The 13144-nt window shown below is 43.8% G+C and overlaps 1 protein-coding gene across 2 annotated transcripts in view; it reads right to left on the reverse strand.

The window, feature by feature from the left end:
* Positions 1 to 13144, reverse strand: part of LRRK1 (leucine rich repeat kinase 1) — a 917814-nt gene that overhangs the window by 292580 nt on the left and 612090 nt on the right. For both annotated transcript variants that reach the window (XM_078683102.1, XM_078683103.1), the window contains exon 18: positions 4418 to 4538. In XM_078683102.1, coding sequence (XP_078539228.1) covers positions 4418 to 4538 — 121 coding nt within the window. The remainder of the gene's footprint in view (positions 1 to 4417; positions 4539 to 13144) is intronic.

Below are 13144 nucleotides of genomic sequence, written 5' to 3' on the forward strand. Positions count from 1 at the left end.
CATTCAGACTTTCACCATTCCATCCGTCTGCCCATCCATATCCCAACCTAACCATCCATCTCCAAACGTTTCCATCAAACCTATTCAACCATCCATCCATCCCTCCATCAATCAATCATCCTTTCAGTCATCCATCCCTACATCCACCCTGTCACTCACCCATCCATGCATCCTTTCACTCACCCATTCACCGTCGCACTTATCCATCCATTACCACTTTCACTCATCCATCCATCCACCCTTTCTCTCATCTATTCATCCACCCATCCATCCACCCACCTTCCCTTTAACCCTGTCCATTCACCATTTCACTCCAACCATCTTCATTCATCTCTCCATCCTCCCCTCCACTCAGCCATTCATCTTTTCACTCATCCATCCACCCTTCCATTCACCCATCCCATCAATCCTCCCTTTCACTCATCCATCCTTGCGTCCATCCTTTCACTTATTCATCTATCTACACCTTTATTCACCCATCCATCCACTTTTCACTGACACATCCATTCATTATCATCATCCATCCATCCTTTCACATCAATTATGAGCCTTTGTATGCTGAGTTGCAAACAGAAAAGGCCCATCAAGAGCTCCCACCCACAGTAGCTGCTAAAGTGAGGTTCATGTCACTGACTCCAATTTCGAAACAGACTCTCTATGCCATTCAGGGAAAAAAAGAAGCTTCCAAGTGTTGCCCGCCTCTTTGCAGCAAGGGTGCTCTCAGGCTTAATACAAGCAAGGAAAATGAGCCGCCATGCCTCTTTTGTAAAGTGAAGCAATCATAATTGTGATGTAGTGTACCACTTACACATCTGGGTCCCACTGCCCGCGTTTCACTAATGAGAAAGTTATGTTGAAAATGTTCTAAAGTGCACAGCTCTCTCCTGAAAGAGGCTTCCTGGCACTAGTCACAGCAAGACAAAAACAGAAAAGGAAGGTAGACTAGGTTGAGGAGGAGAACAGCCCAGTCTTTATTTACTTCAAAAAGTGTTTTTGAGTCTTTCTTAGGAAAGACGGAAAAGAGTTCCATAGGGTTGTGGTCAGGACATAAAAAGTCCGTCCACCCATTCTGGCTCTTCTATGATTGGGTATGGAGGCCAGATTCAAGTCTGCTGAACGCAAGATCCTCATAGGGGAAGAAAATTGCACCAGAGCAGCAAGACTTGGCACTCCTTGCTTATAGAGGATCTTAAGGAAGATGTATGGCGCTTTATACTGTGTGTGCTTTTCAACAGGAGGCTAGTGGCACTTGATTATGAGCTGAGAGGCTGAACAACCCGAAGTTCGTTCAAGACTGATCTTTTGGCACCCAGGTAGAGTTTGTTGCAATAGTCAAGGCAAGAAGTGACAAGGGATAGAACACTTAGTTGGCAAATTTGGAGAGTAAAGATTTCCATGATGGATTTAAGGCTTTTTAAGATACAAAAGCAGAGGCATGCTATGGTTTTAACCTGGGTTTCAAAGCATAGAGAGTCCTCCATCCACAAACTGAGGTTTTTAACCACTAACTTAGATCTCTTCATAAGTGCGTGTGTCCTATTAATGGATTTATAAAAATGTTAGCACTAGGTACAGTTTGATTACCTATTACAAAAATGTATTCTTTTAAAGCACTTGTTTTTATCTTAAACACTTAATAATTTTGTTGCAGCCTATCTTTGAGTCGGGTCACTGGATTTATGATTTGTGATTCTGCGGCTGCAACGCTTTCCGCATTTGTCACAATCTGTCATCTGCTGCTTAATCTCCAAATTTTAACAAAAATTGTTTGTAGCTCAAAAGGATCAAAAGTTACTCAAAACGTGTCCCTGAGGAGTGGAAAGCCCTTCACAAAAGCTGACGGGTCATTTTTCAATAGCTTTTTGCTGTATTTGGGGGTTTAACTAGTACTAATTAGGTAAAATCATTGCCCAGGCAGTGTGAAAAATGACAAACGGTAAAAATGACAAAAAAATAAAGTAATACTTTCACAAAATGTGGTACTTCATGTCACATTTTTCTTGCTGCTTCATTCAGTCATTCCTGCTGCATTCTTTTTGTTCCTCCAACTGCTACATAATTTCGGTATCCCTGCTTATACTGTGCTTGATACTATTTTAAAACAATGACATATATTCAGAGTGTTTGCTGTTACCGTCTGGAGCTTCTTAGCACTATATATCAATAAGTCACTCTTACTAACAGTGCCAACCAGGATTTAATTCTGTGACTCTCTGGTCTCGGACAGACATTTGGAGAGATTACATTAACCAACTAAGATTCATTATGTAAAAGAGTGCCTTTCCCACCATTAGTTAATTTGCATTTATGTGTTACTATACATGTGCGAGTTATTTTGTATGCAGTTGTGAAAAAACAACAACATACTTTAGGATATTTTATTTATTGTTGCCACTTCTTGGACCCTGCCACACAGAGTTTAGTTTTTCCAGGCCATCTTCATTTACAAGTACTTAGAAACATTTTCACCGTCACCCAACGCAACCTCCACCCCCACGAGAACATGGCCATGCAATCTCACGGGGGACACACCACACAGTTCGAAGACCTCTGCTTTAAAGACAGTGACTAGGGACATTACACAAAAGTTTATGTCTCTAACGAAACATTTTCCAACAGACTACAAACACAGGGCCTGATTCACAAAGGAGACTTCCCGACGACTGCAGGGACTCCGCCACGAGGCCCTTTGTGAATCAGGCTCATATTATGTTGTTGTGTATTATATTTAAGCCTCCTTTAGCATTAAAGGCAAAGGGAAAAGTAAAACTGATTTTGAGAACACCCATATTCTGTGTCCATGGCTCCCACACATAACCCATCACTGCGAGTCCTACAGATGGTTGAGGAGCCTGGGGCGAGGTACAGTTTCAGAAAATGCGCAGCCACAGACCTGCAACTTTTAAACTGGTTGCATGTCTCTGGACAGAGCTGTAGCATGAAATATGCAAAACGGTTGTGGGACCGAGACGGCCTATAAAGGAGCATAGTACATTTCATTTTTTCAGCCTCGGCCTAAAAGCAGTGCTTATATGATTTCTAACTGATCCAATGTTGGGAGAAAATTGATATGATCCCTAGATGGAACAGATCTCTCCAAGATCTCAGAGCATGATCTAGCACACACGCTGTGTTTAGAATTTACATCTCCCGAATCCATACTTGAAGCATGAGAAACTGGATCAGATGTCTACAGGCTAGGTTGTGGTCACCTAATGGCTAACAATATCGACACAGCCATTGCAAAAAAAAAATTCCTCCACACATTGAAAATGTGATCCCATTCCAATATCTCCACAGTGATGCAGACTTACTTCATGCCATTGTCGTGTCATGTGTTTGCCTCTACCAAACTTTTCCAAACAGCATTGTGCCCGACCCGAATACAGTACACTTCAACCCAGACTCCTCAATGCACTTCTTGCATTGAGCGCCTTGAGACCCTCCGGGTGAGAAGCGCGCTATACAAATGCCTTGATTGATTGATTTAACTTTCCTACTATGCTATTTATAGAATGCACAATTTGCGACCAGATCCACTTTCGGTTGCCACAAACAGATCACCTTCACTTATAGGTTTGCCCACTCTGTGGCTCCATCTAACGCAGCCATCTTTAGCACCTATTAGAGCAGCTCCTGCCCAGTGGTGTAATAAAAGTTCAAGCCCCCCCTCCCCCCGCAATGTACACGTAGGGGCCCCTGGTCCGGATTTAATCCGGAGCGCTCAGGCCTGAGTACAGTGCTGAGGGGCCCCCCTAAAGCTCGGGGGACCCCCGCACCGCGGGGGATTAGGGGCCTGTGTTGCACCCCTGCGGCCTGCCTGTGTGTGCCTTTTACTTGGCAACTTTTCCTGTACCTCAGCATCTTCACCTTCACTGGGTATTTGTACACTCCATGACCCCGAAAACTGTTCAATTCCACCTACACTGAACATTTTCACTCACCATCCAAATACGTTTTTTACAACACATCCCCCACAGCGAAACACCTTCAGGCACAAATATTCGCACCCTGCACTACCTCATCCAATCCCTTTCCTACGCCCATCTTTGTGGATCAAACTGAATCCACATCTGCCAATATTCAATAATCCCTCCTTTTGCAATCCTAGAGCTGAGGGGGGTACTGATCATAACAGTCTCAGATCTGTTGATGTCCATCCAGGTTTCAGCTCCAAGATTAGATCTACAGGGTGGTCTGTATAAGTAAAACTTTCCCACATGATCGATACGATGTCTTTCAATGGATATACTATGTACGCGTATCTAAACTGTAGTGTACTATGCACCGTACTGTGGTGGGTCTGAACAATAAAGTGCTTTGTATACAAATCAAAGGAATAACAATTATGAGGAGAGACACTGCACAGTGACTGCAGACATGCACCTTGATCCAGACTCCTCAGGGGATAACCTACCAATCTCCGGACCAGCCTCTGGGAGCTGATGGTGCTGCCAACATCCTTCACGCTGCAGGCCATGTGGAAGATAATCTGGCGGAGCCCCTCCAGGCCCTCCAGGCTCTTGCAGGACAGCTCACTGCGGAGGAAGCAGCGGGAGAGATGTCAACACACGCGGATTAGGCACTCGAGATATCTCGCTCCATTTGATACATATTGAAAGGGAATTATTTCACAAACCACAGCTTTACGAACTTCATCCCTTAATCCCTCCAGCTTTCCCTAAACACTTCTGATAGCGAAGCTTGATAGTGGGGCAGCACAAAGTTTCATCTGTGGATACATTTCTCAGAAATGTCTCAGTCAGAGGACAGGTAGGAGTGGTGGTTGAAGTTAGCGGCTACTATGGAGGGTGATTACCCGGACCTGGACAAAGGTGCCGTGAAAACCCTGGTAAAGCAACGGCATTCATGGATGACCATGCATTGGCCATGTCTAACCATAATTTATCATGCATATAAAAATTGGTGGGGTGGTAATTTTGTTGTGTCCATTTTTAAGTGTATTACCAAACTGGTTTAAACAGCGCTGTTTACAGTAGACACCATCTGAGGTGGTTGTATATTTTCAATGGCCCTTTCTAATGTATGCATCTACGTGCGTGCTTTTTCAAACCATTTTATGCTGATGTGCTTTTAATCACTTTCAAGAATATGTATTTTTTTCTGGGTGCTTCTTGAGGCACACAGTGGCACAACCTAAAATGATGGGGTCACCCAGCAGAATCTGAAGAGGGGACCGTCTCCCATGTCTCACAGATATTGATTAGTCTCTTGTAGAATGGGATGTTCTATAGGGTTAGCGGACCCCCTATAGCAGAGGAGCCTCTGTAAGTGTAACAACCCTGCAAGCACATAAACCTCTTCAGTGTTTGCCTAGGGAAAGGTTTTGAAGAGACAAGGTAGCAGCCCATCAACACCTCTAGTTCCAGCTCTGGTACATAAGATCTCTGCTGTGCACCAGAACCCCAGGCTATCCTCAAGGGTATTTCTATAGGGGAGTACTTTTAGGACTTTCTGTGGGTGACGTGGGATCACCAGGATCTTGAGGTTTAAGGATCAGAATTCCAAAGAGTGGATCCCCAAAAATATGATGTTACACAGGTTGGATGTTCCTGATTCTGCCAGGAGGACACCTATGTATGATGCTTCATTTTTTTATTTATTTGGATGTTTTATAAAAGGGTTGGCATCACCTCGACAATACCACAAAGCACTATACATATGGTTACGAACCAACTGTCTGGAACTTATCCCCACTGTAATGTCTACTGACTCACCGAGGTTATGTACTGTTTATGGGGTTGGGGGCTCCCAGTTCCAAACATTTCTGCGAGTTGTGCAAATCCTCACACTGAGAAAATTGCACATTCAAACACTTAAACATATGTTCACATCACAGAGGAACACGATTCATATATTTTTTAAAGAATATGGAAAGTTTAAATGCACTCGCAGGAACTTTTTTCCACTTTCACATATTTGGTAAATAGTAGTGCTTAAGGAGAAATACACTCTTTAATTACAAGCCACAGCAAAAGTAAAAAAAAAAAAAAAAATTACAAAGGCATCCCATCTGCAGCTGCTATATTTATGTTTCTCCACTTTTTACTGTCTTAGAAATTTAGAAGCTAAAGGAACATATTATTAAAATGTTTTAAATGAATGGTTAAAAACTGGGGACAGTCTTACAAATCATATATTTTTCTTAGATTTATGATCTCGGGGTTACTCAGTTAAGCCTTTGAGGTCTAAGGTGGGTAGCAGTAACATGCTATTTGCACTGCGGAAGTAGGGTAGCAGATACTACCTAAAACATGTTACATTTGCTTATGAAACATTCATTGTAACAACCCACATAATTCTGTCCCCACTGAGTATGCAGAAGATAAAATGTATCCATAGTTGTTACATCACAGAATGCTTAAAAAAATCATTGCCAACACTAAAAGGCATGTTTGTGCAGGTGATGAGGCTAAATGCGGCCATTCACAGGGGAAAACAGTCAATGGATGAAGTGGGCTGACCTACTGCTATGTGCTGGTCAGAAGCAAAACGCTTATCGCACCTAAGCAGACCAGTGGGTAAAGAAGGTTGACCGAAAGCCCCTGTATATATGTATATATGGTTGTATTTTTGTTATTTGTTTCAGAAATCAAAACTGTAAAACCTGTCTTTAGGCTAGCTCTAACCATGATTTAAGTCACTGCATTTAGGTTTTTTACATTTCTTTTCTACAGTGGTTTACATAGGATAAACCTCCCAACAAAGACAATAGATTGGTTTATAGTGGAACAACAATAACTTAAGTTGCCAAATGTACAGCAAACAGGGAAGAGGGGCGTGTAGAGGCCCAGGCAGAATCAGGAGGACATGGATACTTTTCAGAGACTTTTAGAAGTGAACCATACGGGCAAATGCTGGATAATCATGACATAGGAAGGAGTAAATATTAGACCCAATGAAATATTAATTCTAATAGTTAAGGAAAACGAGCATACCACTTGTGCTTTTGCATCATCTTTCTGAAAATCGTACCCATTTACATTTACTTATTTTTTTTCTTTTTTATAAACATTTTTATTTGCATTTTATTATAGAACATTACAATCACGTAATCTTTGGTCATCACACCCATCCCTTCCACCCCCCACCCACCCAGCATCACTATTAGAATCCAATCCCTCTCCTTCAACACAAATAGCCTCGAGTCTTTGATTCCCAGGCGTTCCCCCATTCGATGCACTTGTTCCCACGGCTCTTCCTTTCCCTTGTGTCTCCTTTCAGAGCCCCCCATCTAGTCCATGAACATTTACTTATTTTCTTGATAAATGCAAACTAAATTGTTTCCATAAATGTCTTCTAGGAGGGATTCGCACATACAACAGCGCATGTGTTGTGTCCAGTTCTCAAGTCTCATTTGGAGCAATGCTCCAACCTTTACAGGCCACCTCTGCCTAACTGTGAGCCAATCCAGAGGCCACATTTTTTGTACCATAAGCCTCATCTCCTTTCCTGCGGCCAGTTTTCAAGGCCACTTATATTGGTTTGTGTCCAGTTCTGATGGAGCCATCTGGAGTAGTATTGTGCCAGGGGCTAGAATCAGGGCCAGGCTGGCCGTAGTGAGCATCGGGCATCTTCCCGGGAGGATGGAAGGGTGGGGCTGGTCTTCCAGCAATGGGGACCGTGTTTTTTTGTTACTGGAGGCCGGTTTTGAAGCAGTGCTGCAAAATCGCTCCCCAGTAACATAAGCAGAAGTGCTTCAGAGTTACACCTCCCCAACCCCCCCACCCCAGACCCCTCCTCTCGGGGGATGGTCATTAAAAATTGCCAGGGCTGCTTTGAGTTCCCAGTCCGGCCCTGGCTAGAATAAGCATGAAAACGTCGCAGCAGCATTAAGCAGAAGCATGAGTTGTTGAAGAGCAGCGTGAAAATAAATGCAGATCCCTGCCCATTCCTATTTATGATGTAATTGGCTCAAAGAAATTGTGCGTGAATTGGAAGGGATGCCAATTTTTTCACACCTTGATGAGTGACTGATTTCTGCTTCTTTTCTTTTCAAGGCGGAAGAAAATGTGAAGAAAGTATGTGCAGTAGTCAAACTTCAGAAGTCCCAGATGAAGCCTGCTCAAAAGAAACTGTTCATAGGTGCGATATTTGACAAGCAGGAAGGAAGGATTTGCCAGACGAATCTCAGGGGAAAAGGCCTTAACAACGCAGGCTGAGCCATGGGTGCCATTTCTCCACAAGCTGAACCACGCCTGCCTTAACCATGCATATGTTTGGTTAAGGCGGCGTGCAGTCTAGATGCTGGAATGCGCGGGCAGGAAAAGAAAGGATTGGGAGACAATACGGTCAGGTAAGTGCGGCTGGGTTTTGGGGGGTAGTTTTTAGGACTCAGGTGGGGGGTCAGGGTTTTTTATAGGGATAGGGGTCAATTTTAGGGTTCAGGGCGGGGTGAGCTGGGGTCAGGGTAGTTTTTAGTGCGTGGGTCAATTTTTAGGGCTCCGGGTGGGGCGAGAGATGGAATAGTTTTCCGTGCTGGGGGCAGTTTTAGGCCTCAGGGTGGGTGGGGGCTGGGTCGGGGTAGTTTACAGGGGTAGGGGTCAGTTTTTAGGCACAGGGCGGGGGCACGGGGTTTGGCTAGTTTTTAGGACAAGATGACAGTTTTTAGGGCTCAGGGCGGAAAAAGGGACAGTTTTCAGGGCTGGGGGCTGTTTTAGGCCGGAGGGGGAGGGGGAGGGCTGGGTCAGGGAAGTTCACAGGTGTAGGGGACAGTTTTTAGGGCTGAGGGTGGGGGGGTTTGGGGTCGTTTGTAAGGCATTGGGCACATTTTTAGGGCTCGGGTGAGGTGGAGAAAAAGGGGCAGTTTTCTGGGATGGGGCAGAGGTGTGATCTTTACCACATGTCCCTGTACCAATCTTGTCTGTACGATTGCATAGTAAAGGCATGCATAGTAAGAACGCAGTCGTGGTTGAGATTGCACGGTTCAGGGATGCAATGTTGGGACATGCGTTGTACCATCATACAACCGAATCTCAGAATTACCTCTCTTGAGACTGCGCTATCCTCAACGGGTTTGAGAGTACAAAGTCTCATGGCAGTAACAACGACGGTGGCTCCATGTGCCCTACTACATTTGATAACCCTGGTGAATCACACTGGGTTCTGGAGAGTCAAGAGTTCGAGACATTAGTACCATTGTTTCCTCAAGTAAGGCATTATATCCAATGATGGTTTTGTAATTTGTTCCAACCAGGGGAGCAGTGTTCCTCTCCAATATTTAATTCCCATAGTGCCGACAATGGATGCCGAATTATGGGGATAGGGAGCAACTCCAAGGGCTCGAAAGGGAATTCGTTTTGGTTTGAGAAAGCTCTTTGTCCAACTGGAGGGATCATTCAGTGATAGGGAAAGTGTTGCTAAAGTTTCAACCCCAGCTTGATGAGAAAAATGTGTCAGAACAGACAGCCAAGTAGCACAGAGTTACTTGAATCGCCAAAGGGAGTGAAGAACAAGTTGCTGGACGTTGTCGTTTATGAGATTCGCAATTGGGCGGAAGAGCATCTCTTAAGCATCAACAAAGCAATGTTTATCCAGTACACAGAGAATGTTCCTGCAGACAGCCTCAACATGCTTTCTTCGAAGTTTTATCTATAGCTGTCTGTGTTCCACTAGAGAACTACTCAGTTGGGCAATCCCCGAATAGACCTTTATGCATTCCCTCTGTATGCGCTACTTTCTGTCTTCTTTACAGAAACATGGTGTCTGTAGGCCTGGCAGTAGATGCAATGTTCATACCTTGGCCCAAGGGAACTCTATTAGCCCTTCTTCTTGAATTGGCAACAAGCGAATCATTGGGTCTTCCTCTGGATCCTCTCCACTTCAGTTCCAGTGTCTTAGTCACTCCCATCTAGTACACCTCCATCTCACTGCATGGATTTTGAAAGGTTAAACCTTCAAATATTGGGGTGTTTAACTGAAGTAGCCGTAGGTATTCAGGCTTCTAGGAAGCCTTCTACATTATCCTCCTATGAAAAACATTGGTGTAGTTTTACTAAGTGGTTTCGTTTCAGACTCTTGGGACCATTTCCAGATTCTACATTTTGTAAGGGACGGATTTCCGAACAATCTTTCTCCAGTTACCTTACATGCTCAGTGGGCAGCCATTAGGGAATTTAGGGAATCAAGGGGTGACTTATGAAGCCTAGATACCAAAGGAAATAGGTGTCCTAAGAGCTTCCAGTTATAATGACCTCCAAACTACATCTAAGTTTCAACATGGGATTTAACAATAGTTCTAAGAGGTCTCTAAGAAAAGCCATTTGAACCTTTGCATTCGGCTGCAATTTCTTGGTTTTCGACTACGGTAGCGTTCCTTTCCGCTTTAACATCAGCCTGGAGACTGGAGGACCTGGGCGCATTAATCATATCTTACCCTTACCTCAGAGTCTTACAGGATTGGATACTTCTGCGTTCAGGTCCTATATTCACCCCTAAGATAAACTCTAAAGTTCATTTGAATGAGGAGATCCTTCTACCCGTCTTCAATGAATTAATTGCTATTGTTCTCATGTAATACATTTCGTGAGCACCACTATGTTAATCGGTGCCTATTTATATGAAGGATTTGGTATATTTTCAAGCAGTGATGCCCGAGATGTGGAAGACGGGTGAAGGAGTAATGAACTTGTCATTTACTGGTAATCTTCATCACCCTGACCATAGTCCTCCTGGTCTCAGTCCTATTTGCTCCCTCCCGTCTTGGGCACCTCCCTCATAGGTTATTATTAACAGGCCGTTTTGGGTATTTAAGCATCATGTGGTGTCTATTAAAGTAATACTACTTTACAGTCTGTTTTGTTTGAGTGTGGATAAAGCTGTCTGGGGGTGGGGTACACCTCAAGCAGTGAGGACTAGGACGAGGAGGACTATGGTTCATGGTAATGAAGATGACAGGTAAGTAACAAGTTCATTAAAACTGCTCTACGATGAAGCAGAACGCCAAATTTAACAGCAGAATAATGATTGTATTATCATTTTAAAACAGAGCAAACATACCAAGACCAGAAAAACACAGACTCAAAACAGTGTCTAAGTATTACAAAGGGCGTGCTGACTCTGCTATGGCTCAAAAAATGAATTAACGGAGGAGGCACCATTCCCCCACCCTCCCTCACTCTCTCCTACCACTTATATCTAGGTCCAAGCACTTGCGATAAGAAGGCTGCAGCCTAGTTTAACTTGTATTTGTTTGCCATGACTGTGAAAATGAGATACAATGTAGTCACATTCCCGAGCAATCCCTGGTAGCTGTGAATGGGCTTTTACCATCCAATGTGGTGAAAGATTGTTATATTCCATATAGGTACCCTAATTAGGCTCAGGTAACATCGTAACCCTTCACCTATATTCTTTCCTACATTACATACATAACGGTTCTTAAGGACTGACCTTTTACTTGGATACGTCACTGCATTCAGAACGCTGCATTTTCCCTGGTAAAAACCTCATAAATTATGGGAAGTCCTGGTCTCCTCTGCCTATCTTAGCAAGATGTGATGTATATATACCCATAGGTCTCACCGGGGGTTCTACATCGCTGTATTACTTTGTCGGACTTAGGATGACATTGGGAATTAACTTTGTAGATAGATTTTATACAGGAGATGTTAGCTCTGCTGTGCTTCCAAAAATCCTCATACATTATGCATGAGGATTTTTGGAAGCACAGCAGGGCTAACATCTCCTGTATAAAATCTATCTACAAAGTTAATTCCCAATGTCATCCTAAGTCCGACAAAGTAATACAGCGATGTAGAACCCCCGGTGAGACCTATGGGTATATATACATCACATCTTGCTAAGATAGGCAGAGGAGACCAGGACTTCCCAGCCGACACACTGACCAAAGACGCTGAGGTTTCTGCATGCAGACACTCCAGCTCGCAGTGGACTAACATCCCTTGTGGGGTGTACAACCTGAGACACGGATGGGGTCCCACAGTCTCTCAATCCAGGTTATGGGTTTGACTTTATCCCAGAGGGATTCTTGACTTACACCTACACACATGCTAGGTACATGTAGCTACATCTGGTTAGGAAGGCATTGTAGGAGTACGCACTTTTATTGCCATGTATTTTATATACTTGTATCTATTCATGATTATTGCAAAATGGTAGAACTCTTTCCTCCTTTTACTTTTATAGTGCTTCTAATCATTTATATCTGTTACTGTCTAGCGGTTGTTGAAGCTCATCTATTTTACACTAGAATGACTGTTCAATAAGTGCTTATTCAAAACGTCCAGAACATTTATTCTGTGTATAACTTTGAGATTAAGTGTGCACGAGTGACTAAGCGAAAAGCAGTACACTGTATCCCTGGTCCTGAGGGATCAGGATTGTCATGCTCGAAGGTTGCCAGAAATTATTCTCTCCTTGGCAAGAGGAGATTCTAGTAGCACTGTGAGCTAGCTGATAAAAAAAGGCCAACATAACCGGTGGGGGTGTTTAGAATCAGTCTGACACCAGTCCTACAGTGTATGTTGTCCGAACGTGCAGATCCTGTATAAGTTTTTATAGGTAGTACACGACAAGATGAGTCCCCCGCATTGAATATGCTACTTACCAGTATGCATCTGTTCTTGGCATGTAGGGCTGCTAACATTCATATCTGTAGCTTAGATCGCCGCCTAGTGTTGCGTCCGGATGATTGCACATTGTTGTCCTGGAAGAGTCTTCGAAGTATCACGAGATAGGTGGCTCCTCCCCTGGACTACAGTGCGCATGGGCATCGACTCCATCCCTAGATTGTTTTTAGCCATTGTGGCAAAGATGGAGTTGAACAGTGAAAGTGATGGCCATGCTAGAGATTAAATGCAAGAAAAGTCTGCAGCCGCTACGGGCGCCGGGGAGGAGGGCGGGCGATATGAATGTTAGCAGCCCTACATGCCAAGAACAGATGCATACTGGTAAGTAGCATATTCAGTTCGAGGCATGTGGGCTGCTAAATTCATATCTGTAGCATAGAATACATAGCAGTCCCTCCATTAACGGCGGCCGCCCGTGCCAGCTGCAGAAGTCTGAAAAAGTGTTTTAAGAACAGCTTGTCCTACAGCTGCCTGCTGTTTGGAATGCACATCTACACAGTAATGTTTGGTAAACGTATGTGGTGTAGACCATG

The sequence above is a fragment of the Lissotriton helveticus genome, chromosome 3_1 (assembly GCF_964261635.1).
Source record: "Lissotriton helveticus chromosome 3_1, aLisHel1.1, whole genome shotgun sequence".
Taxonomy (NCBI): Eukaryota; Metazoa; Chordata; class Amphibia; order Caudata; family Salamandridae; genus Lissotriton; species Lissotriton helveticus.